This window comes from Crotalus tigris, unplaced genomic scaffold (genome assembly GCF_016545835.1).
Source record: "Crotalus tigris isolate CLP2741 ecotype Arizona unplaced genomic scaffold, ASM1654583v1 scf7180000017814.3102382, whole genome shotgun sequence".
NCBI classification, from domain to species: domain Eukaryota; kingdom Metazoa; phylum Chordata; class Lepidosauria; order Squamata; family Viperidae; genus Crotalus; species Crotalus tigris.
This window is the reverse complement of record NW_024096652.1, coordinates 44,754-66,956: the sequence shown is the minus strand read 5'-3', so window position 1 is coordinate 66,956 and position 22,203 is coordinate 44,754. Positions and strand designations below refer to the sequence as shown.

The window sequence follows — 22,203 nt, the reverse complement described above, 5'->3', positions numbered from 1 at the left end:
CTATTTGCAGTGTCCCCTGGTCATGTGCCCGTGATTTATGATTCTTTTTGACAAAAACCAATGCTTACTTCTGGTTTCCAGTAAAAATATGCCCATTGCAGACAATGGGATCGCTTAACGATCACAGTGACTCATTTAATGACCATTGCAAACAAGGTCGCAGTCATGTGGCGACCCACTTAACATCCAGCATGACTTACAACTCTAAGTCCAGGCTCAGTTATGACCCTAAGTCAAGGTCTACCTGTAGTCATTTTTAAGGTTCCTTTCTCAGTTTCAGAAGTAGTTGTCACTTACATCCCTACCTCTGGGATCAATAAGAAATTATATTCAGTGATGATGAACAAAGGCTCCATCTTTTGACATATTTCATTTGATCCTTCATCGTGGCCACAGAGAAGGAGAAATGTTGTGAATTAGGAATCTTCTTCTTTGAACAGAAAACTACATCCATTTACTTCCCTATCAACTTGGTCATCTACAGAACAGGGAAAAATACAGCATTTGCCTTGAGATCTGATTTACATTATTTTCCGCGTCAGCACTTCTTGCATGCAAAATGCTGTCTACAGGTCCTAGCTAAACTCCTTTACTCAGAACTGGAAACAAAAGGTCAAGGATAGGCATCCAGGGGATATGAGTAATTTATATTTAGCAATATTATCTGAAACCAACCAAAGCATTTATGGTAAATTCCACACGGACTTGGCATACTGGAAACGGGTTGAAATGCATTGATAAATCAGTCTGATGCCACAAAACATGATTGCTAGTGCAGCATTAATAGCACTTAGACTTATATACCGCTTCATAGTGCTTTACAGCCCTCTCTAAGCGGTTTACAGAGTTAGCATATTGCCCACAACAATCTGGGTCCTCATGTTATTAACCTCGGAAGGATGGAAGGCTGAGTCAACCTTGAGCCGGTTAGGATCAAACTGCTGGCAGTTGGCAGAATTAGCCTGCAATTCTGCATTCTAACCACTGCACTACTTATAATTTAGATTCTACCCCCACCCCCACCCCAAAAAGATCTTGGAAAGATGGGAGATAACTATAGTCAGTTTCTACTGGGTCAAAAAAAAAAAGCAGAAAATAATATTACTGTATGCATTTCAATAAAACACGTGAAACAGTAAAAAGCAAAGAATGAAATACAGTGAACGTATAACTAAATTAGGTGATAAACACAGCCCCCACACTCTGGCTGTGTTTATATTTTGTGGTAAGTCATGGTTTGGTTTAAGTGTGGTTTACTGAGTAAGCTGTGATTTCTGTGGTCCCAGATCACACTAAGACGTAAATCATAGTTAACCTCAGTTTACCTCACATTTACATAACAAAATGTAATGGTTAAGCATGACTGCTAGTGAATGTCCTCCAACTTAATTGATTTGCAACCCCCTGGATTTCTACAGTGACATGTAATCGATTAAAACGAAAGAAATATAAACCCCCATGCTAGTATCTCAAAAGTGCTTATTTTCTAAGAGAAGAACCATTCCTTTCCATACCCCCCTCCACCCAGTCAGAACTGATGAAGCTTCTTGGATGAGAAGTGAAACGTCTTTTTCTTCAAGAAAAAAACATTCCTTCTATGAGAGGGAAAAAAACAGCCCAGTTGCCTTTTGAAAGAAAAAAAAATCAGCTTTGAGACCACCATGACCTGGATGACTGAGAATCTCCATAAACACCCAGCACTTTAGTAATACCATTTGTATCAGTTTTCAATCCTTTAGGAAAAGATGATTAAGAGAATTGTTTCCATCTCTAATTCAAAGCATGAATTCTGGAGAGTAGAGTTCGCGCATAGAAAGCTTTGTACTCGTATAGCAAGATAGATGTGAGTGGAGGAAGTCGAATAAGGCCAAGTGTTTATATCTGTTCTCCAGGAAAACAATAACCAAGACTATATTCTCTGTCCTTCGGCTGCATCCATTAACATTTAGCCACGGATTCCATTGTAAATCAGCCCACACTGGGGTCCATATTGCATTGCGAAAATAGTTTTCATGCCTGAAATGTTTTGCTTTTTAAATCTGGAGAGAGAAAAATCTGAGTGTTTGCCAAGATTACAACAGCTTCCTTGCACATAAAAAAAAACAATAGCCAAGTAGGGTGGGCGTAACAGAAGTCCAAATTTTATTCCCACTTGATAAACTCAGTGGGGCCAAGGCTGCATTCCTAATTACAGGAGACTAAATCTCACGAAACATAAGGAATAAAAATTGTGTTGAATAATTCCCTAGCAATTGAACTATTGTCTTGTAAATAGCTGAAAATTTCAACGCAGTTGAGGGTGGGATGATGATGATGATGATGATGATTTGGATGGGGTGAAACTACAGGCAATAAATAGGGTGTTCACCAGCAGGTGGAGCAATACCACAGCAAAAACAATTGGTAGGAAATGGGTTAAAATAGACCAGTCTCTACTGCACCTTTATGGGTTTCTACCTATTTTTTTTTTCTAGAGAATTCTAGAACAGTCCTACCAAAGCAGAAATTAAAAGTTACAGATACAGCATTTTCACAATTTGCCAAATTGCCTCCCTACCTCAGAACTAAAATATTTTCTCATTTCATCCTCTCCTGGAAGTTTGTGAATTGTTTCCTGTATAGGGTATGTCTATGGAGATGGTTGTCCCACAGGTGCTTTTTCAAAAGGCAACTGGACTTTATTTTCCCTTGAAGATCTTTCACTTCTCATCCAAGAAGCTTCTTCAGTTCTACTTCTTCTGCTGAAGAAGCTTCTTGAATGAGAAATGAAACATCTTCAAGGAAAAACGAAGTTCAGCTACCTTTTGAAAAAGCACCTTTGGGGACTGTGTGTTGTATGTTGCAATGAGGACATATCAGGCAATGTCAACTGAGGCATCCTAAGATGACCTTCTAGGGCCACTAGAAGGCAACAAAGAAATGCAGTTTTCGGCATCTCTTTGCCACCATTTATGGTCAACCAACCAAGCGTGAGCTTAAATGGATTCCAGAAGATGGTAGAGGACAGGAAGGCCTGGAGGAACGTTGTCCATGGGGTTGCGATGGGTCGGACATGACTTCGCAACTAAAACAACAACATGGTCAACCAAATGATCTGCGGTCCAAATCTAGTAGCCCCGTTCCTCCTAAGGAGCAGTGACTCTAGAAAGTCAGAAAATCTTATATCCTTAGCAATCTTTTCCAACTTAATTCTTAGCCAAAAGAAAGTTTTTCTTATACATTATATTCTGACCACAGTGGGTGCTAACAATTTGCAAAGATATTATTATTATCTTGCTGGTGTCCACCTGCACTGGATTGATCCACTAGTAGTAACTTTGCATACAAAATGAAATTCTCATGACCCAGAAGAAGAAGCCCCAATGTTTGGAGAATATTTACTCATTTATTTACTCGTGTAAGTATTCTTCTAAATGATTGTTAGGATTCTCATCTATTCACAAAAGGTGAATTATGCTGTAGCAGAGACATAATGAAGTGCAGAGCAGTGATTTATCAGAATGCAACCTACCAAATCTCTGAGTCTCAGCTCTTGAAAACTGCTGCATATTACTCCTGCTTATGGTTGACCTTTTTCCAGGCAGGTGAGCTTGCTATCAAACAAAGTTCAAGGCTCCAATCACCTTTCATTCTAATTTTCTGTTGGGTTAACTTGAGGTCGAGAACCATTCTTGAAAATAAAGTTGAGTCTGGATGTGTTGGGCGGGAGGTCAGAGAGCTTATGGGCACCAAAGGAATTGTCTGCAGGTATATTTATGTTCCTGGATATCATAGTGGGGGGACTAAGGCCTAGTAATTGTCAAAGGACAGCAAAAAGTTTTGCCGAACAAGAAGAAGAATATGAAAAATTGTATTTCCCTGTTGCGTATTAAAAATGAGAAAAAGCCTGCATTACTTGAGATGAATGGGAACAATTTCTTTACTGTCTTTTTGTTCTTTTGTTCCTTCAATTTTTATATGCTGTTTTCCTTCTAGAGCAATAGATCTGCCAAAGACAGTGAGAAAATCCTCTTTTCTGCAAATTGTCAGTGTGCGAAGCAACACACATGTACAGTCTTCCTACAAGGACATGCGTAGGACTAGAATAAGATACTTGGAGGTTCTTAGTACCTTGCAAACATTTTAATTCTTATTGTATGAGGCAGGGCTTTGATTCTGGCAAATGAATACATGGATATGGATTGTTGCCATAGCACGCTGAGATACCTGCCTAGATGTTTAACTACTTTTCAGCTGATTATCAATTTGACTCAGGAATGCAAACCCTCCTTCGTTTCAGTTTACTAATTTTCATCTATCTTTTTCTCCTGAAAAAAATCACTGTATATTTATCAACAGCTTGCTTCAAGACGTTCTCTAATAATAACACATCAAATGTTTCACGTGATCTATGTATTTATTTGGTGCTTTTGAGTTGATGTTAATTCCTGGGGACCTCCTGGATTAGTCCTTGCAGTTCTCTTGGCAAGATTTCAGTAGTTCACCATTGCCTGCTTCCTAGGGCTGAGAAAGAATGACTGGCCCAAGTTCACCTGGCTGGCTTTATGCCTAAAGTGGGACTAGAATTCCCAGTTTCCTGGTTTTTAGCCTGATGTTTTAACCACTACACTAAACTAGGTCTCTTGCATTTAATTATTGACAAGAAATGACACATAAACAAGAGTACGCAGTTCTAAACACATGCACCAATAAAATGCTAATCTTTAAAAAGTATTGTTTTTTTTTTAATTTTGAAGTTTTTAAAAACTTTTTAAAGAAACAGGGCAACTATGTTATCAGTAACACTATCATTACCAAAAATGTTTGAACCCGCTTTTATAAAATTTATAACACTGGATTATTAATATTCTTCAATCTATAAACAAGGATGAACATTACATAGACATTAACCAATCAGTAAACACCGCAAAAGATCCACAATGAATGAAGAGACGTACCTGGAATCACTTCAAAAAGGAACTTTCCTGGGTTTTCATCGCTGGAAGGATGCTCAATCACACGATTTCCAGGTAAGAATATGGTACCCTTGAAAATAAAATTAGGAAAAAGGACAAGATGAATTTTTTAGATAAAAGGAAGAAAAAAAACCAGTTAGATCATTAGGGGCACACTTCCCCCAACCAGGTCTCAATTAAGATCATGTACTGGGACAGTATCTAAGGGACTGGTTTGGACAAAACTCAGCAGCACTTTTTTGTGCGGTTGCTGATAATAACAGGATCGCCAACACGATCGCCAATGTCCGATAACGGATATGGCACAAGAAGAACTGGGACAGGGGTCCCCAACCCCCTGTCTGTGGACCTGCACCAGTCCACAGCATGCCAAAAACCAGGCTGTGCAAACAAGCAAAGCCCTCTCCACTGGATGCAGGCAGCACACAGAATCACACCCCCTCTGGTTCACGGAAAAACAGTCCCTGGTCCCCAATAGGTTGGGGGCCCTATACTAGGGCAAGGAACATTCCTCTAAGGCAGGGGTAGGCAACCTCGGCTCTTTTATGACTCATGGACTTCAACTCCCAGAATTCCTGAGCTGGCATGGCTCAGCTTAGAAGCCTCTCTCTTTTCCCTCAGCATGGCTGGCTCAGGAATTCTGGGAGTTGAAGTCCACGAGTCATAAAAGAGCCGAGGTTGCCTACCCCTGCTCTAAGGAAAAGAATCAGATAACCAGCTTCTTCTAAGCCACTTTGTAGCTTTTCTCCCTATCTCAGAAGTCTTGTGAAAGTTGGAGAGTAGATAGTAATTGCCAGATCCAGGAAGGCCTCTTTCAAGACTGCTGGTATCATTCTCTCTCAAAAGGTGAAAACTGACTGGATACAGATTGTCATGCTTCCTTCAGGCAACAACTAGGAGGTGACAGAGGTCATTCCAGAAAGCACTAAGAGAGATCCACCCTAGGGGTAAGGGGAAAAATTCTGACCGTGAGAACAATTAATCAGTGGAATAGTTTGCCTCCCAGAGTTGTGGCTGCTCCATCACTGAAGGTTTTCAGAAATAAATAAATTGGATAACCATTTGACCAGGATGGTATAAGATCTCCTGTCTTGAGCAGAGGATTGGAGTAGAAGACCTCTATGATTCTATGTTATATGTTATATTTTCTCTAAGAGCCATGGTGGCGCAGTAGTTAGAATGCAGTACTGCAGGCTAATTCTGCTGACTGCCGGCTGCCAGAAGTCCAGCCGTTTGATCCTCACCAGCTTCAGGTTGACTCAGCCTTCCATCTTTCCGAGGTCAGTATAATGAGGACCCAGATTGTTGGGGGCAATATGATGACTCTATAAACTGCTTAAAGAGGGCTGTAAAGCAGCGTGAAATGGTATATAAGTCTAAATACTATTGCTAAGTCCTATTTCATGGTACTCTGCGGATCAAAATTCATTTCAGTAATATGGCAACTGGATGCCATAGCACTAGATTCAGCCAGAAAGAATCAAGACAGGCAAACTGGAATAACTTTAGAGGCAAAATGTTGTGCTTCCAACAGGGTGATCATGTGCAAAATCTACTTGGTAACACCACCCTCCCAAAAAACCCAAGGCAACCAAAAGCCCCCTAACACAATAAAAGTATTGTCAGTGTTATACCACTAATAAAAAGCAAATGCAATTTACAATGAAATTGATTTGGCTTGCAAGAAGGGAGACATCACTGAACCCTATTTGCTATCTTGGTTCACAGTTCACGTTTAACCATGGTTTTTGCAAGACACAGTAGCCTGGCTCATTGTTTTATAAATGGAAAAATGTCAAAATCATGGTTTACTCTCTGTAAATGTAATTCTTAAACAAGCGTAACAGAAACTGTAATTTGCAAATGACACCCAATAATAATAATCCTCCTCTACAGCCAGTCCTCCATCATAGTTTTGATTTTCAGAGTTGACAAAAATCTCAACTGGAGTTAAGGAGATCAGATTATGATTCACGGTTATTATCTCTGTGCAGGGTCTCAGACAGTAATCTAGAGAGAGAGGCTCTTTCAGGAATGCATGAAGAAGTAGTTTAATATTTAAAGTCGACACTTAGTACAACTATGCAGTGGTTATGTTTCCCTATAAATACAGCTGAAACTGAAGCTATGCTCCATCTTGTTTGCTGATGATCGATCTGAGACTTCTGTTTTCTCTTCCATCTGCAGCCATGGAGCATGCAGAGTATAGATTTTCATTTTTACATCGTTAATACTTATTTTTCCAGCAAATATTGCACAATCAGGCAATAGAACTAGCATCTAGGAGATGAAATATTTCTCTGCCTTGCTATCCCAAGTATCCATTACTTAATTCCTTACCTGTCTCTGCAACCCCAGAATTCTTTTTGGTATTACAGACACAAGTATGCATTTTTCTCTTCTTTTTAGTTTGTTTCCTATCAGCATTATAGAATAAGGATAGAATCAAGATCACGTGAATCATTAGTACCACTTTATAATGCCTTAGTAAGATCACACTTGGAATACTGAATCCAGTTTTGGTCGCCACAATGTAAAAAATATATTGAGATTCTAAAAAGAGTACAGAGAAGAGCAACAAAGACGATTAGGGGGCTGGAGGCTAAAACATATGAAGAACGGTTGCAGGAATTGGGTATGTCTAGTTTAATGAAGAGAAGGATGAGGGAGGACATGATAGTAGTGTTCCAATATCTAAGGGGCTGCCACAAAGAAGAGGGGGTCAACCCATTCTCCAAAACACCTGAAGGCAGGACAAGAAGCAACTGATGGAAACTAATCAAGGAAAAAAGAAACCTAGAATTTCCTGACAGTAGGAACAATTAACCAGTGGAATATCTTGCCTACAGAACTTGTGGATGCTTGATTGATTGAGCTATAATTAGAAATGTATTAACTCGAATGTGATATAATAATTAAGGGAAACAGAGAGAGAACCTTGAATGATGTAACCTGAGATATGTATAAAAGACTCTGTTATTGCACTATTGATCACCCAATCACCACACTGCTTCCTAATTATCTGAATGTAAAATTGAAAATTAATAAAACTTGTTTTAAAAAAAGGAAGAAGTTGTGGATGCTCCAGCACTGGAGGTTTTTAAAAAGGGACTGGACAACCATTTGTTTGAAATAGTATAGGGTTTCCTGCTTGAGCAGGGGGTTGGACTAGATGACCTCTAAGGTCCTTTCCAATTTTGTTATTCTGTTCTTCTGAACAGAGTGACAAATCAGTTATGGTTATGCCTACCTTTATGCTTTAAGATAGTAACTGAGATTAATTGAACAGACTGGGCAGCTAACATGGATTAATTTATCCTATCACTTTCTGGATGCTTTTCGAAGCAGGCGTTTATTTTGTTTCTATGGCAGTTTATAATCCTCCCTATCAATGTGAAAATTCACATGACTTTAATTTGCAATTTTATTTAACATACACATACAGAAATTTATAAGAGAAACTGACTATCACATTCCTTTGCCCACCCTATATTCCTAATGCCTTTTTGTGCATGCATTTCCTTTATGAACACATTCTTATATGCATCTTCAATGAAAAACAGTCTAAAAATTGTAGAGAAATTGGTGGGGGGAAATCAAGACGATCAGTTAAAACGAGGAGCAAAAAATTCACTTATCTTTTTCAATCTTCAGCATTATAATGTTCAGTTGTAGGGCTAAATTTTTATTTATTTATCTATTGAGGTGGATTTCAAACAAAACTAGAGACACCGTTTTTCTAAATCAGTTATCTTATCTTGTCACTTCTAATTACTTTATCTTACATTATCAGCACAAGCTGTCTTTATTTTCAGATTTCACAAACTTTTACACATGGCCCATTCAATTCTAATCTAATAAATGTATCTCTCTGGAATGGAATCTGAACTGAGCTGTGTGTGTGTGGGGGGAATATACAGCATGAAATATTTGGGTAAAAACTAGTGAAATATTTACCAGTGAGGCTATGACTGAACCAGAAGAAGATAGGCAAATATGGTGTTGATGGAGTCATTAAACAAAGTCTACAAAGCAATGAATGTATGGGTTAACTCAGGGGTCTTCAAACTTGACCCTTTTATGACTTGTGGACTTCAACTCCCAGAATTCCTCAGCCAGGCACACTGGCTGAGGAATTTTGGGAGTTGAAGTCCACAAGTCATAAAAGGGCCAGGTTTGAAGACCCCTGGCTTAACTAGTCAGCTGAATAGGTCACAATTAAACTCTCATGAATGTGCAGTCTCTGGGAACTGGAAGGTTGAACTGGATTTTGCATGGCATGTCAAGGGTCACAGTCAAAAAGTGGATGTTACTAAGACCAAAAATAGTTCTGATTTAACAACCAAGGTCTAAGGCAGTGGTGGCAAACCTATGGCATGGGTGCCAGAGACAGCACTCGGAGCCCTCTCTGTGGGCACACGTGCCATTGCCCCAGCCTTGCCTCCCCCCGCGACCCCCTCCTCTCCAGCAGCCCCCCTGAAGGAGAGTCGCCCCAGAACGTGGCCCACGTGGAGCAGCGCAGCCAAGGATATGGCAGCCAGGCAGGGTAGACAAGACTCTGCCCTCATACCTCATCATGCAGTTGATGCTGCAAGGCGTGGGCAGAGGGTGTGGCTGCCATAGCGCTGCTGGGTTGCCTCGGCGATCTGCGGCGGGCCCTGGAGGCGGTGAGTGGTCTTGTGGGCAGGCAGGGCAGGGATGGGGGGTAGAGCGGGGGTGGGATAGGGGGTGGAGTGGGGGCGGGACCAGTTTTGCAGCACTCGGTCTCTAAAAGGTTCGCCATCACTGGTCTAAGGAGTGCCTTCAGACTCTACTCTTTAAAATCCTCCCCAATCTTTCAAACATTACAACAATATTTTTCCCTCCATCACCCCTGGAACTCTCAGGAGCCAGGACAGAGATACTGGAATCCACTTTGCCAGTCTGTCTTACGCCATAAATATTTGTTTGCGAAGCACAGCAACTAGGTTTACACATTTTTATGTATTTTATTATTAAACGTCTATGCCTCCCACCTCACCAGGAAAACAATACAGATGTCTTTGACTTACGACTGTAATGGAGGCTGCCCATTATGATCATAGGTCATGACGGTCCTAAAACCATGTGACCAACCCAATTTTATGACCTTTTAGTGGCAGTCATAAAGCAAATGCTGTGGTTGTTAAGTGAATGCCACAGCCTTTAAGTGAACTGTTTGTTATGGAGCATTTTTGCTGAACACCAGAAATTAACATCGGTTTTCAGCAAAAATGTTGTGACCTTTCACTGGCCCTGATGATAAAATTAGACAGTCAGTCTAATAAATCATTATATGTATTAAAGCTTACAATTAAGTGTCAGCTATTACACTTACATTACAACATTGCTCAACATTAATTAATAATTACTGATTTTAAAAATATTCTCAACGCATTGTTTTGACTTCTGTTTTCATCATCAATCACATACAGTGTTAATCACCAACGAAGCTTCAATCTCACTGGTTCAATTGCACTGCGGCTGCTCATAGCAACGGAAAAATGCACAAGAAATCATCTCCTCAAAAACCTTTCTTGTTTTTTTAAAAAAGGTAAACAAACAGTTTATTCTATAGCAACTTGGTAGTTTTGATTTCCACTGCATAGTTTGAGCTGAAAACAAATAATTAAAAATACTAAACTCTCACCAACCAACTTATCAGGATATAAGTTTCTTAGTATAGGAAGACCTACGACCAGAGTTGAGCCTAACATTAATGTTGCAAAGTGAGACTGTTGTTAAGTGAATTTTGCCCCATTTTATGACCTTTCTTGCCACAGTTGTTAAGTGAATCACTGCAGTTGTTAAGTTAGTAATATAGCTGTTTAACGAATCTGGCTTCTCCATTGACTTTGCTGGTCAGAGTATAGGGCAGGGGTAGGCAACCTTGGCTCTTTTATGACTCGTGGACTTCAATTCCCAGAATTCCTGAGCCAGCCATGCTGAGGGAAAAGGGAGAGGCTTCTAAGCTGAGCCATGCCGGCTCAGGAATTCTGGGAGTTGAAGTCCATGAGTCATAAAAGAGCCAAGGTTGCCTACCACTGGAATAGGGGAATCACATGACCCAGGATACTGCATTGGCTCATAAATATGAACAATTGCCAAGCATCCAAATTTTAATCACGTGATTATGGGGAAGCTGCAACGGTTGTCATAGTATCAAATCTCTCTTTTCCCCTGCACAGCCCCTTCCAATTAATTCTCTCCATATTTAAGAAATTGCTCTTGCTGTATTTCACACATAGTTAGCATTTGAAATCAGTTGACTTCATGGGAAAGATGACTGTGAATCGTTCTGAAAATATGTCCTTTAAACACTTCAGTTTATTTTTTTTTTTTTTTTTTTTTTTTTTACAATGATTATGAAAGACAAAACGGAACACGAATACTTCGAAATCTGGGGCAAATTTTACCGCTGGTATGAATTAAGAACTGCTCGGACTTCAAACTAATGGTAGAACTAAAAGATATACATAACTGTACATATAATTGTATATATAATTGTATTGTATAAAAGATGAGGTTTATATAGAGGTTAAGAACAAAAAATTATAAAATTATAAAATTTTTGTACTATGATAGGAACTGATAGAAAAATTCACTCTGGAATGTCATGTTTGTCCATTGTTGTTTTAATTGTATTAATGAATAAAAATTTAAAAAAAAAAAAAAAAAAAACACTTCAGTTTAGAGAGTAAATGTTGGACCACCATCGCATGTTGTGGTAAATTATTCCTTGCTAAATTTGCCAACTCTAAAAAGCAGGCATTCAAAGAAGCCAGTTTTAAAAAAAGCACAATCCCAGGCTAACCTATCTATAATCTAGATTTAGGAATCGATGCTTGGGGATTAGTCCAAAAGAAATGGAATTAATTAAATTTAAGACTTTTACCTGATATATGTAATAATCCAGTCAATCTTTGTTTACCACATGGGAAATTTCTATCCCTCCCTCAAATGAAATTTGTATCTGCCTTGTTGAGTGTAACTGTAGACATCTGCTTGAAGTTCCCCCTAAACCCATGTCCCTGATAGAATGATGGTTTGGTGATACTTCAAGAAGAAAACTGTCCATTATATTAGCTTTCTATGCCACCAAATCATGTAGAAGTCATCATTCGCGATTGTCATTAAATTGAAAAACACATGCAAGATGGTGTGTTTTTCCACATATTCTAGTGATTGTTATATACATAACAAAAACAGCCAAAAGCCAAAAACCAAACCAAATCAAATCAAATCAGAAGAAAATATTTAGGAAACTGAGTCTCAGAACAGCCAGATGTATTAATGGTGTGGCACTGAAAATTCAATTTTCAAGCAACTCTTCAATTAACCTTACCATAAACTCCTAACATTACAGGGAAGGTAACCATGTTCTTAGCTCACCTGACTTCATGAGAAGTGCTGGCACCATCTGAGATTAAACAATAGATTGTTGTGTTAGTGGAATGCAAGTAAAAGATTAACTGGCCACTTTCTTAAGAAAAGAAAACATAAAACTAAAAGAACTTGAAGAGACAGGAAAGAGGACACAGAGAGAAGATTAAAATAAAAATAAAAATTAATGGACAAGATAAAAATAAAGAGAAAGGGATAAGAGAAAAGGCAAGAAATTATGTACGTGTGTATGTAATACTGTAATATCAGTACTAATTTTTCTATAATTAAGTACTGAGGAACAGTTTTCTTGATGAACCTTTAAACAGATACAGTTTATATCCTACCGGTATATACTTTCTAGTTATATAATGCTATTGTTAAATAAAGATTTAATTGTTCATAATTCTATTCTGTTCTGTTCTAGTCTAGTCTAGTCTAGTCTAGTCTAGTCTATTCCATTCCATTCAATATACTCTACTCTACTCTACTCTACTCTACTCTACTCTACTCTACTCTACTCTACTCTACTCTATTCTCCAAGATGACCATGGCCGACATGAAGGAGGCAGTGCGACACAGAGAGTCATGGAAAGTGCTGGTCCATAGAGTGGCTGAGAGTTGGACATGACTAAATGGCTGACCACACTGATGATGCATTACAGAAATGGATGACTACATAGAAGGATATGAACCTCTGTAATTATAAGCTGGTCATAAACATGGCAACCTATACAGACTATTTTCCCTTCCAAACCAAGAAATTTGTGGTACCTTGAAGATTAAGCTTTCATATCCTGAAATGTTTATTCTAAAAAGTATTAGTTTGGTTTAACTTGAACAAGTACTCAGGCAGCAAAATAAGTCTTTTTTGCTGCTCTCCCTGCCCTGCAGTGCTCCGAATCTCGGAAATGTTGCTATAACATATGATGTTAGCACTCTCCTTCCCTATTTCATTGCTCCTCAGAAACCTGGAGCAGAGCTTAGTTTCCATGGTGCCTGAAGAAGGGGAAGTAATTGTATCAGTGGTTCATTCTATCTCATCATTCCACAGTCCCATTAGGGCAGTGACAGGCACACTTGCTCAGGCTTCTGGAAATTCCCCCAGAGCATCCGTAATCTATCAGATGCTTTAAGTCCTACTAACACAGAAGATGTGTAGCTCAGAGTTGAACCCTGGAGACCTTGGCGCTCTCCAAGTTTGGTTGTTTGCTTGCAGAGATTTCATTACCAAACTAGATAACAACCAAGCTTAGAGACCACCAAGGACTCTATGATTCCATGAGTCTCTGCAGACCATCTAAAAGATTCTCCACTGCTTATTGCCACCGTGGGCCCAGTGCCAGTAGATCAGTGATTCTTAAACTGTTTGATTCAATTACCCCTTTCTCCAATCTCAAATAACATTATTAACCCTACAAAAACCAGATTCTGTTGTTTTATACAATATTTTGGCAGTGGTAATAATCTCAAACTGGATCCATGGCTCACAAACAAGCAATTACAAATTGTTTCCAGAATGTGCTGTAATTTAAAATCGCTATACTGGAGGGTAGCCTGATCAGGACCATATGGCAAACCATGGCCACTTTACTCATTATCCAAGCCAAAAACTAATTTCTAAGAAGGTCAAGCTATGTCTTCTCTAACTGCAGAATTCAGAAGACTGATTATTTCAGTTACAGAGTGGCAGATTCCAATTCCATGTTAGGGTAGAAAAAGGTTTTCTAACCTTAAGAATAGTTGAAGAGATCTGAAGAAGCTTCTTGGATGAGAAGCAAAACGTCTTCAAAGAAAAACAAGAAAGTCCAGTTGCCTCATGAAAAAGCATCTTTGGGACAACTATAACCTGGATGACTGAGGATCTCCATAGACATTAAGAGATAAACCTATTGTTCTGTGGGTGGAATTCCTTTTACTGGGGTTGTTCATGAAGAAAATAGGCAACCGTCTTGATGTTGTAATCTGAATTGCTGCACAGAGCCGGGTCTCATTTGGACAGCCTAAATTGACACTTCCATCATAATATTTCTAAGACTGACAGTATATTCTACCTTATATGAAGGCTGATAGTCCACACCTGGTCTGAAAGAGTCCAGATAGATTGACATCATGCAGCCCACAAAATCCAATAGTAGTTCAATAAGAATACATGGAGATAACATTTTCCAATGTACTTCTGTGGTTATTCTGAGAATAAAACGAAAGGAACCCCACCCTGAATGTAAGATTCCTTAATTTATTAGGGGAAAAATAGAATGAGGACATACTAAACCAACAAATAAATAAGGAAGCTGGATTAGACAAACCTATAACCTGATCAATAAGGGCTCTTTTGAAGTCCAGTTTCCCTGCAGAGAATTAGATTTGTCTCCATATTATTTCTCTCTGTCCTGGGTTAATACTCCACACTTTATGCCTGACTGTTTTTCTCTATCTTTTTTCTGCCTGAACAATCTTCTGACACAGATTTATCATGGCACAATAGCTTTTTGTGAACCAAAGTCAGTCACTATTCTATTCCATAAAAGCTCATCCTATGATAAATATATCCACAGTGCCCCAACATGCATTATTCTGTTGCTGGAATTAATAGTGCATCTAGCAATTTTTAGAAGGAATAAAAGAATCCTACACAGTGTTATCGGCCAGACACCAGAAAATGTTCTTGGTTAATTGATATGGCTTCTGACAGTATCTTTTTAAAAAAAGGGCTGGCAATGCCACTGAACAACAGAGGTGAAAATCCACCTTATTCGTGCACCACAAAAATAACCACTGTTTTCTCTTTCAGTACTCATTTAAAAGGTTGCATCATTTAACTAATTTGGGGTAAAAAAAAAAAAAGTGGAATGAAATACTACAGCAAAGCAAAATGATAGCATTAATTTACCAGGTTTCCCAGTCCTAAAACCAGAATTGTTCATTAAAATCCTAAACAGGTGGCATCTTTGGCAGTCTATGCAAGAGACAGATTTATTATGCCTTTCATTTTTAAAATATTTATGCAGGGATAGAAGGCAAGGCACAATGTCTTCAGTTATCAAAACATGCTTTTCAAAATTGCAGCAAAACCTGGCAAACCATTCAAAGGATAGTATTGCACTGCCAATTTTTCAATCATTGTCTATACAAGAGAAAAGTGTGTGTTTTTTTCTTTCAAAGGGCCACATTCTGTATAAAGATCAAGCCTAGAACAGATGCCAGCCTTTAGTCTAACAGGTTAGGTTTGGTTAATGCAAATACCCCTCAACTTATAACAGTTCATTTAATGACTGTTCAAAGTTACAACACCACTGAAAAAAGTGACATGACCATTTTTCACACTTACGACTGTTGCAGCATCCCCACGGTCACATGATTTACATTCAGATGTTTGATACCTGGTTTCACCTTTATGATGATTGCAGCATACTGGGATCATACGGTCACTGTTTGCAATCTTCTGATAAGCAAATCTATGAGGAAGTCAGATTCACTTAACAACTGTATTACTAACTTAACTGCAGTGATTCACTTAACAACAGTGGCAAAAGCAAGATCGCAAAATGGTGCAAAAGTCACTTAACAAATGTCTCGCTTAGCAACAGAAAAGTTGGGCTCAATTGTGGTTGTAAGTTGAGGACTACCTGTAAAAAGGGTCATCTCTTAGTAAGGTTTATATCAATCCAGGCAGTCCTCTTTTATGCAATAAGCCATCATTAACATGGTTTGGTTTTGTGTGCTTTGGGAAAACCATTCATAATTAGGAGTCATGTTGTACTTGAAATTCTCCTTCTATGGTCGAGGACCAGTTGCTCATGTTGGAGAAAATAGCTGAACTGACAGTTTGAAGTGATTTATACGCAGGTTTTTAAGTAGAAAAATATGAAAGAGAATAAATAGATGGTAAGGCAATGCTATATAAAATGAGCATCGTCCAGCCAGATATAATTGCATTTAAAATTACTAGTGACCATATATGAAGCTTACTTACAGTTAATGGAACTGGCTTGTGCTGACTTGCAAAACCCAAATGTAAAATTTTCTGGAATTTTGTGAGCTTGTTGAGGGCAAAACTTAGCCAAACTCTTAAAGTGCCAATCAATGTTTTATAGCTAGTAGCACAGCAACAGCAATGGAGCTAGCATAGCTGGTTCTTAAATATTTACCCGCACATTACTGCCCACAGTGTAGAACCTGTTCAAAATTTCCATTGCTAATTAAAGGATGGTGTACAAATGATAATTTCAGTTTTCATAATATATTGAACAAAATCCAAGCAAATCAGGGCAATGCATAAACATTTTACTGGTAATGTCCAACATCTGTTTAATTTGCTTCCATTGCAGTACGTAAGGTGGAAAAATGGTTAGCAAAGTTAAATTGTTCCCATAGAACAAACTTTTATAACAATATCATAAATATTGCTTTAAATACAGCTCCGGTTGTATTCCTTAGTATTCCTTTATAAAAGCTGATTTAAAAAGCAGCAAAGAAAAACAAAGAAATCACTGTAATTACTTAATTTTATCCAGTTCAAACAAGTATGTTAAGCCTGCCCAATTAAATGCCACAAGTTCTTTTTTTTAAAAAAAACCCAACAGTGGAGCTTTACATTTATTCGTTTTTTCTTTTCTTAGAAGCCAATGCATTTGGCAGGAAACTACTAATAAAATCTCTACCCATAGTAACAAGTCCTCTTCTAGTTGCTTATTCAACTGAAAATACTGCTTTTATCTCAGGTGTAATGGAGAGAGAATTCCCTTGAGCTCTAAAATAGCTACAAGAATTTGATTCTTTTTCATTCTCAACTACAAATTAATGAAAACGGTCTCAGATATTTTGCTTTGCCAGTTCAATTGCCATGCAGGGCTTATCCAAAAGGGGGTTATGTTTCCCTCCCCAAAAAGAAGAATTGATTCTATCTAAATGTGTTGTGGTAACAGCTATCAGAATTCTCACTTAACACAAGAAACTGCTTTAAAGGAATAGTGAAACTATCTGCTTTTTGGATAATGAAGCAACAAAATCAAAGCTCACTCCACCCTGTTTTGCTATCATCCAAGGGCATCCATGGAGAAGAGAGAGTCAAGATGGCAACTGTGACCATGGCTAGCATCTTGGCCAGGGGTGGACAACTATGGCCACTTGATGACCTGTGGATTTCAACTCCCAGGATTCCTGAGCCAGCATGGAAACTGTCAGTTCTGGGAGTTGAAGTTCAGAAGTCCAGGTCAAGTTGCCATTAGTTGCCCACATCTGATCTTGGGGTTTATGATCCCCTACAGATGCTGCTACCATTTCTTTTATTCCCTTTTAAAAAAATCTCTGAATTGCAAAATGAATTGCATTGTTACCTTCTGTTTGATATGACAAAAATGAGCTCATGCTATTCCATTTTATTTGTTTCTTGCAGAAGGAATGTTCAGTGCTTGGATCAACGGTCCATTTACCAAACCATAAATCCAGTTGTCTAATATTTTGCTGTGTAAAAATGTGGCTCAAAAAATAATAATCAGATAACACCTTTGGAACTCAATAATTTACCAATCAATGAAGAAATATCAGTATGTCACCATAAATCACTATATAACAAAAAGTGCTGTTTATCTACTTTCTTTACAGCTTTTCTTGCCAATGCCTGCCAACCAGACTTGGATGGCTTTTTCCCCAGCAGACCTTTAATGTAGCTCATTGCAACAAACATGGCAGTTTGAAAGGATGAAGACAGCGTGAGAAGAAGGATTTAAAAACTAAATTTCTGAATGATGATCCAACAACATGAAACACCTCCAATTTAAGGATGCTTTTGAGCTGGGGTTTATCCAGCTTGCCTGATTGCCCCAGGTAGGCAATTGTTTCTGGAGGGCAGAAATACACAACATTACTCTCTATTAATTCCTCACTCGCCACCAAAGAGACCTCTGAATGTGTTTTTCAGTTACACTCCATAACTCTATCATGTTGCCTTCAGTTTTCTTGTCCATTTGAAATAGTGCTCTTTAGTTTATAATAATAATAATAATAATAAAGTTGGAAGGGACCTTGGAGGTCATCTAGTCCAATCCCTGCTTAGGCAGGAAACCCTATACCTTTTTGGACAAATGGCTGTCTAGCCTCTTCTTAAAAACTTGCAGTGTTGGAGCATTCACCGCTTCTGGAGGCAGGTTGTTCCACTGGTTAATTGTTCTAACTGTCAGGAAGTTTCTCCTTAGTTCTAGGTTGCTTCTCTCCTTTATTAGTTTCCATCCATTGCTTCTTTTCTTACCTTCAGGTGCTTTGGAGAATAGATTGACTCCCTCTTCTTTGTGGCAACCCCTGAGATATTGAAACACTGCTATCATGTCCTTCCTCATCCTTCTCTTCATTAAACTAGACATACCCAATTCCAGCAACCGTTCCTTATATGTTTTAGCCTCCAGTCCCCTAATCATCTTTGTTGCTCTTCTCTGTATCCTTTCTAGAGTCTCAACATCTTTTTTTACATCATGGTGACTGTTATGTCCTGAGCCTTGCAAGCGGGCTCGGGGCGTTGGAGGCGGTCCTGGGCAGGTGCAAGCTGCCCGGGACCAGACAGGCTGTTGCCAATGCCTGGGCGCATGCGCAAGTACTGGTGCGCGAAAAGTAACACATTGACCCGGGAAAGTCCTATAAAAGGAGGCTGCGAGGTGTGGGCTTTTGCCGCCATATTCCAATGTAAGCTGAACTGAAGAATAAAAGGTTTCCTGAGAACTACAACTGCTTCTCGTGTCTTACCATTTCGCGATGGACTCAACACTGGCGACGAAGGTGGGATGCCTTACATCGAAGAAGAGAAGGTGTAAGCTTACCCGAGTGAGTCCGGAGCGGCAGGAACGACGTTGACTCGGCAGCTACCTGCCAATCCAGCGTGCATTCGGGGGTAGGCTGGCTGATAGACCCTTCCTGATACGAAATGGCGAAGATTGGAAGGCTTTCGGAATTCGACGTCTCACATCCAGAGAGGTGGGAGTCCTATGTAGCTAGGGTGGAAAACTACCTCAAGGTGAACCAGGTGAGGGAAGAGAGCTTGAAGGCTGTCACCCTGTTGTGCGTTTGCGGTCAAGACGCATTCGAAATCGCCGAGAACCTCACAGCACCTGTTCCTTTAGAGTCTGTCAGCTACGCAGATCTAAAGAAGTTACTGAAGGAGCACTTCCAACCCAAGATGTCCGTTATCGCGTGGCGCCACACCTTCGAGCAGAGGGATCAATGACCCGGAGAATCGGCCAAGGAATACATCGCCGCACTAAGGAAAGCCGCCAAACATTGCGAGTTCAAGGACCTCGAAGAACGACTGAGGGACCGATTTGTGTGCAGGCTAAGGCATCGAGAGTTGCAACAGAGACTTTTCGCCAAGGAGGACTTGTCTTTCCAAGATGCCTTGAGAGAGGTCACCGCAGAAGAAGCAGCGGGCGGCGCCATCAAGAACATGCGGCCGATCAGAAATAGAGCCAGTAGAAGGGTAGAAACACTGAGGCAATGGAAACGGGGGAACTCCGAACATGGAGGGGAGCAGAGCATTGTAGTAAGAGTGGGTTGTGTATTATTTGGCATTGGTCGTAGTTTTAGCCCGGGGGAAAGGGGTGTTATGTCCTGAGCCTTGCAAGCGGGCTCGGGGCGTTGCAGGCGGTCCCAGGCAGGTGCAAGCTGCCCGGGACCAGACAGGCTGTCGCCAGTGCTTGTGCGCATGCGCAAGTACTGGCGCGCGAAAAGTAACACATTGACCCGGGAAAGTCCTATAAAAGGAGGCTGCGAGGTGTGGGCTTTTGCCGCCATATTCCAATGTAAGCTGAACTGAAGAATAAAAGGTTTCCTGAGAACTACAACTGCTTCTCGTGTCTTACCATTTCGCGACGGACTCAACAGTGACCAAAACTGGATGCAGTATTTCAAGTGTGGCCTTACCAAGGCATTTTGGTATTAAGTGATATTAATACTTGTGATATTAAGTGGTATTAATACTTCATATTTGTCACAGCCCAGACTTGGCTGTTCATTAACTACTTTGCAGATATTATCTAAGAATATGTCAGTTAAAGAAAGGGAAAGTTTGATTAAAGCCACAGGTTTTCAGATGGTAAAAAAGGTTAAATACTTGGGAGTATATCTAACTGCTTCAAATGGAAAATTGTACAAGAACAATTATGAACCACTATGGGCAAAAGTCCAAAAGGATTTAATAGATTGGAAAAAATTGCAATTGTCATTGTTGGGGAGAATTTCAGCTGTAAAAATGAATGTTCTACCAAAGTTTCTTTTTTTGTTTCAGATGATACCTATTCTTAAAAAAGAGGCAAATTTGGAGGAATGGCAAAAGGGTATCAATAATTTTATATGGGCCGGGAAGAAACCAAGGGTTAAATTTAAGATATTACAGGATGCTCGAGAAAGAGGGGGACTTAAGGCACCCAATTTGAAATTATATTATGATGCAGCCGCCCTAACTTGGTTAAGTGATTGGCTTAATTTAACAAATATGGATATTCTTTTTTTGGAAGGTTGGGATTTAATATATGGTTGGCATGCATATTTAATTTTTAATAAGAAAGTTGATCGGACTTTTAAATCACATATTTTGAGGAATGCCTTACTTCGTGTTTGGAAGAAGTATTATTATAGATTAAATTATAAAATACCTATCTGGGGGATTCCCAGACATGCAATTGAGGGAACCTCTAAGGGGACAAATTTTGATAAAATTTCATATAAAGAATTGTTAATTTGTTCTGGTTCGAATTGGCATTTGAAATCCCTAGATGTATTAAGGCAGCAAAATATTCTACAGTCATGGTTTCAATATTTACAAATAATGGATAGATGGACTGTAGACAAGAAAGAGGGAATAACACTAGAAGATAGACAATTGGTTATTCAGATTAAAAACCAAGGTCCGGCTCATATAAAAAGAATATATAATGTTTTATTAGAGTTAGATTCGGAAACAGAATTGGTTAAAGATTGTATGATTAAATGGGCTCAGAATATACAGGAGCCGATTTCATTGGATTTATGGGAGATAATTTGGATAAGAAATGTTAAATTTACACAAGCTCAAAATTTGAGAGAAAATTTTTATAAAATGTTTTATAGATGGCATTTAGATCCTAAAAAATTATCTTGTATGTATTCCAACATACAGCCCAAATGTTGGAGATGTGGCAATAATGATGCGACATACTTTCATATTTGGTGGAATTGTAAAAAAGTAAAGGCTTTTTGGATTATGATTTGGTGGAACATTCAAAAGATTTTTAGAAAGAAGATAAAGTTTACTCCTCAACTATTTTTACTTGGTATTTTTGTTGACTTAAATGAAAAAGAAACTACTTTGATGTTGAATTTATTAACTGCAGCAAGGTTACTAGTAGGTCTATATTGGAAGAAAGATTCTTTGCCTACTTTAGAAGAATGGATATTTAAAGTATCTAGTTTTGCAGAAATGGCAAAAATTTCTGCTTATTTAAAGGATCATACACAAGAAAGATATATTACTGTATGGGGAAGGTGGATAGATTATATTCAGAAAAAATATGGAATTAAAAAGTTTTATTTATTTTATGAATGAATATCAAATATTATAGAGAATTGTTTTATAAGTTATGGAGTTAAAGGTTAATTATGATATTTTTTTTTCTTTCTCTTTTTTTTTCTTTTTTTTAATTATTATAATTTTCTTTTTCTTTTTTTTTCTTAACCCTGTATTCTGCTCTGGGAAGTGAAGGGAGGGGGGGTGGGGGTGGGAGGGAGGGTAAGGGGGGGGGGTTTCTCTATTTTAAAATTTTATTGTATTTTTATAAATGATTGTATGTTTTAAAAAAATAAAAATTTTCAATATAAAAAAAAA

General features: G+C 38.8%; 1 protein-coding gene across 2 annotated transcripts in view; it reads right to left on the bottom strand.

Moving 5' to 3' along the window:
- ARHGAP24 (Rho GTPase activating protein 24) overlaps positions 1 to 22,203 on the bottom strand; it is a 305,640-nt gene that overhangs the window by 248,192 nt on the left and 35,245 nt on the right. For both annotated transcript variants that reach the window (XM_039342820.1, XM_039342819.1), the window contains exon 2: positions 4,938 to 5,025. In XM_039342820.1, the coding sequence (XP_039198754.1) occupies positions 4,938 to 5,025 (88 nt within the window). The remainder of the gene's footprint in view (positions 1 to 4,937; positions 5,026 to 22,203) is intronic.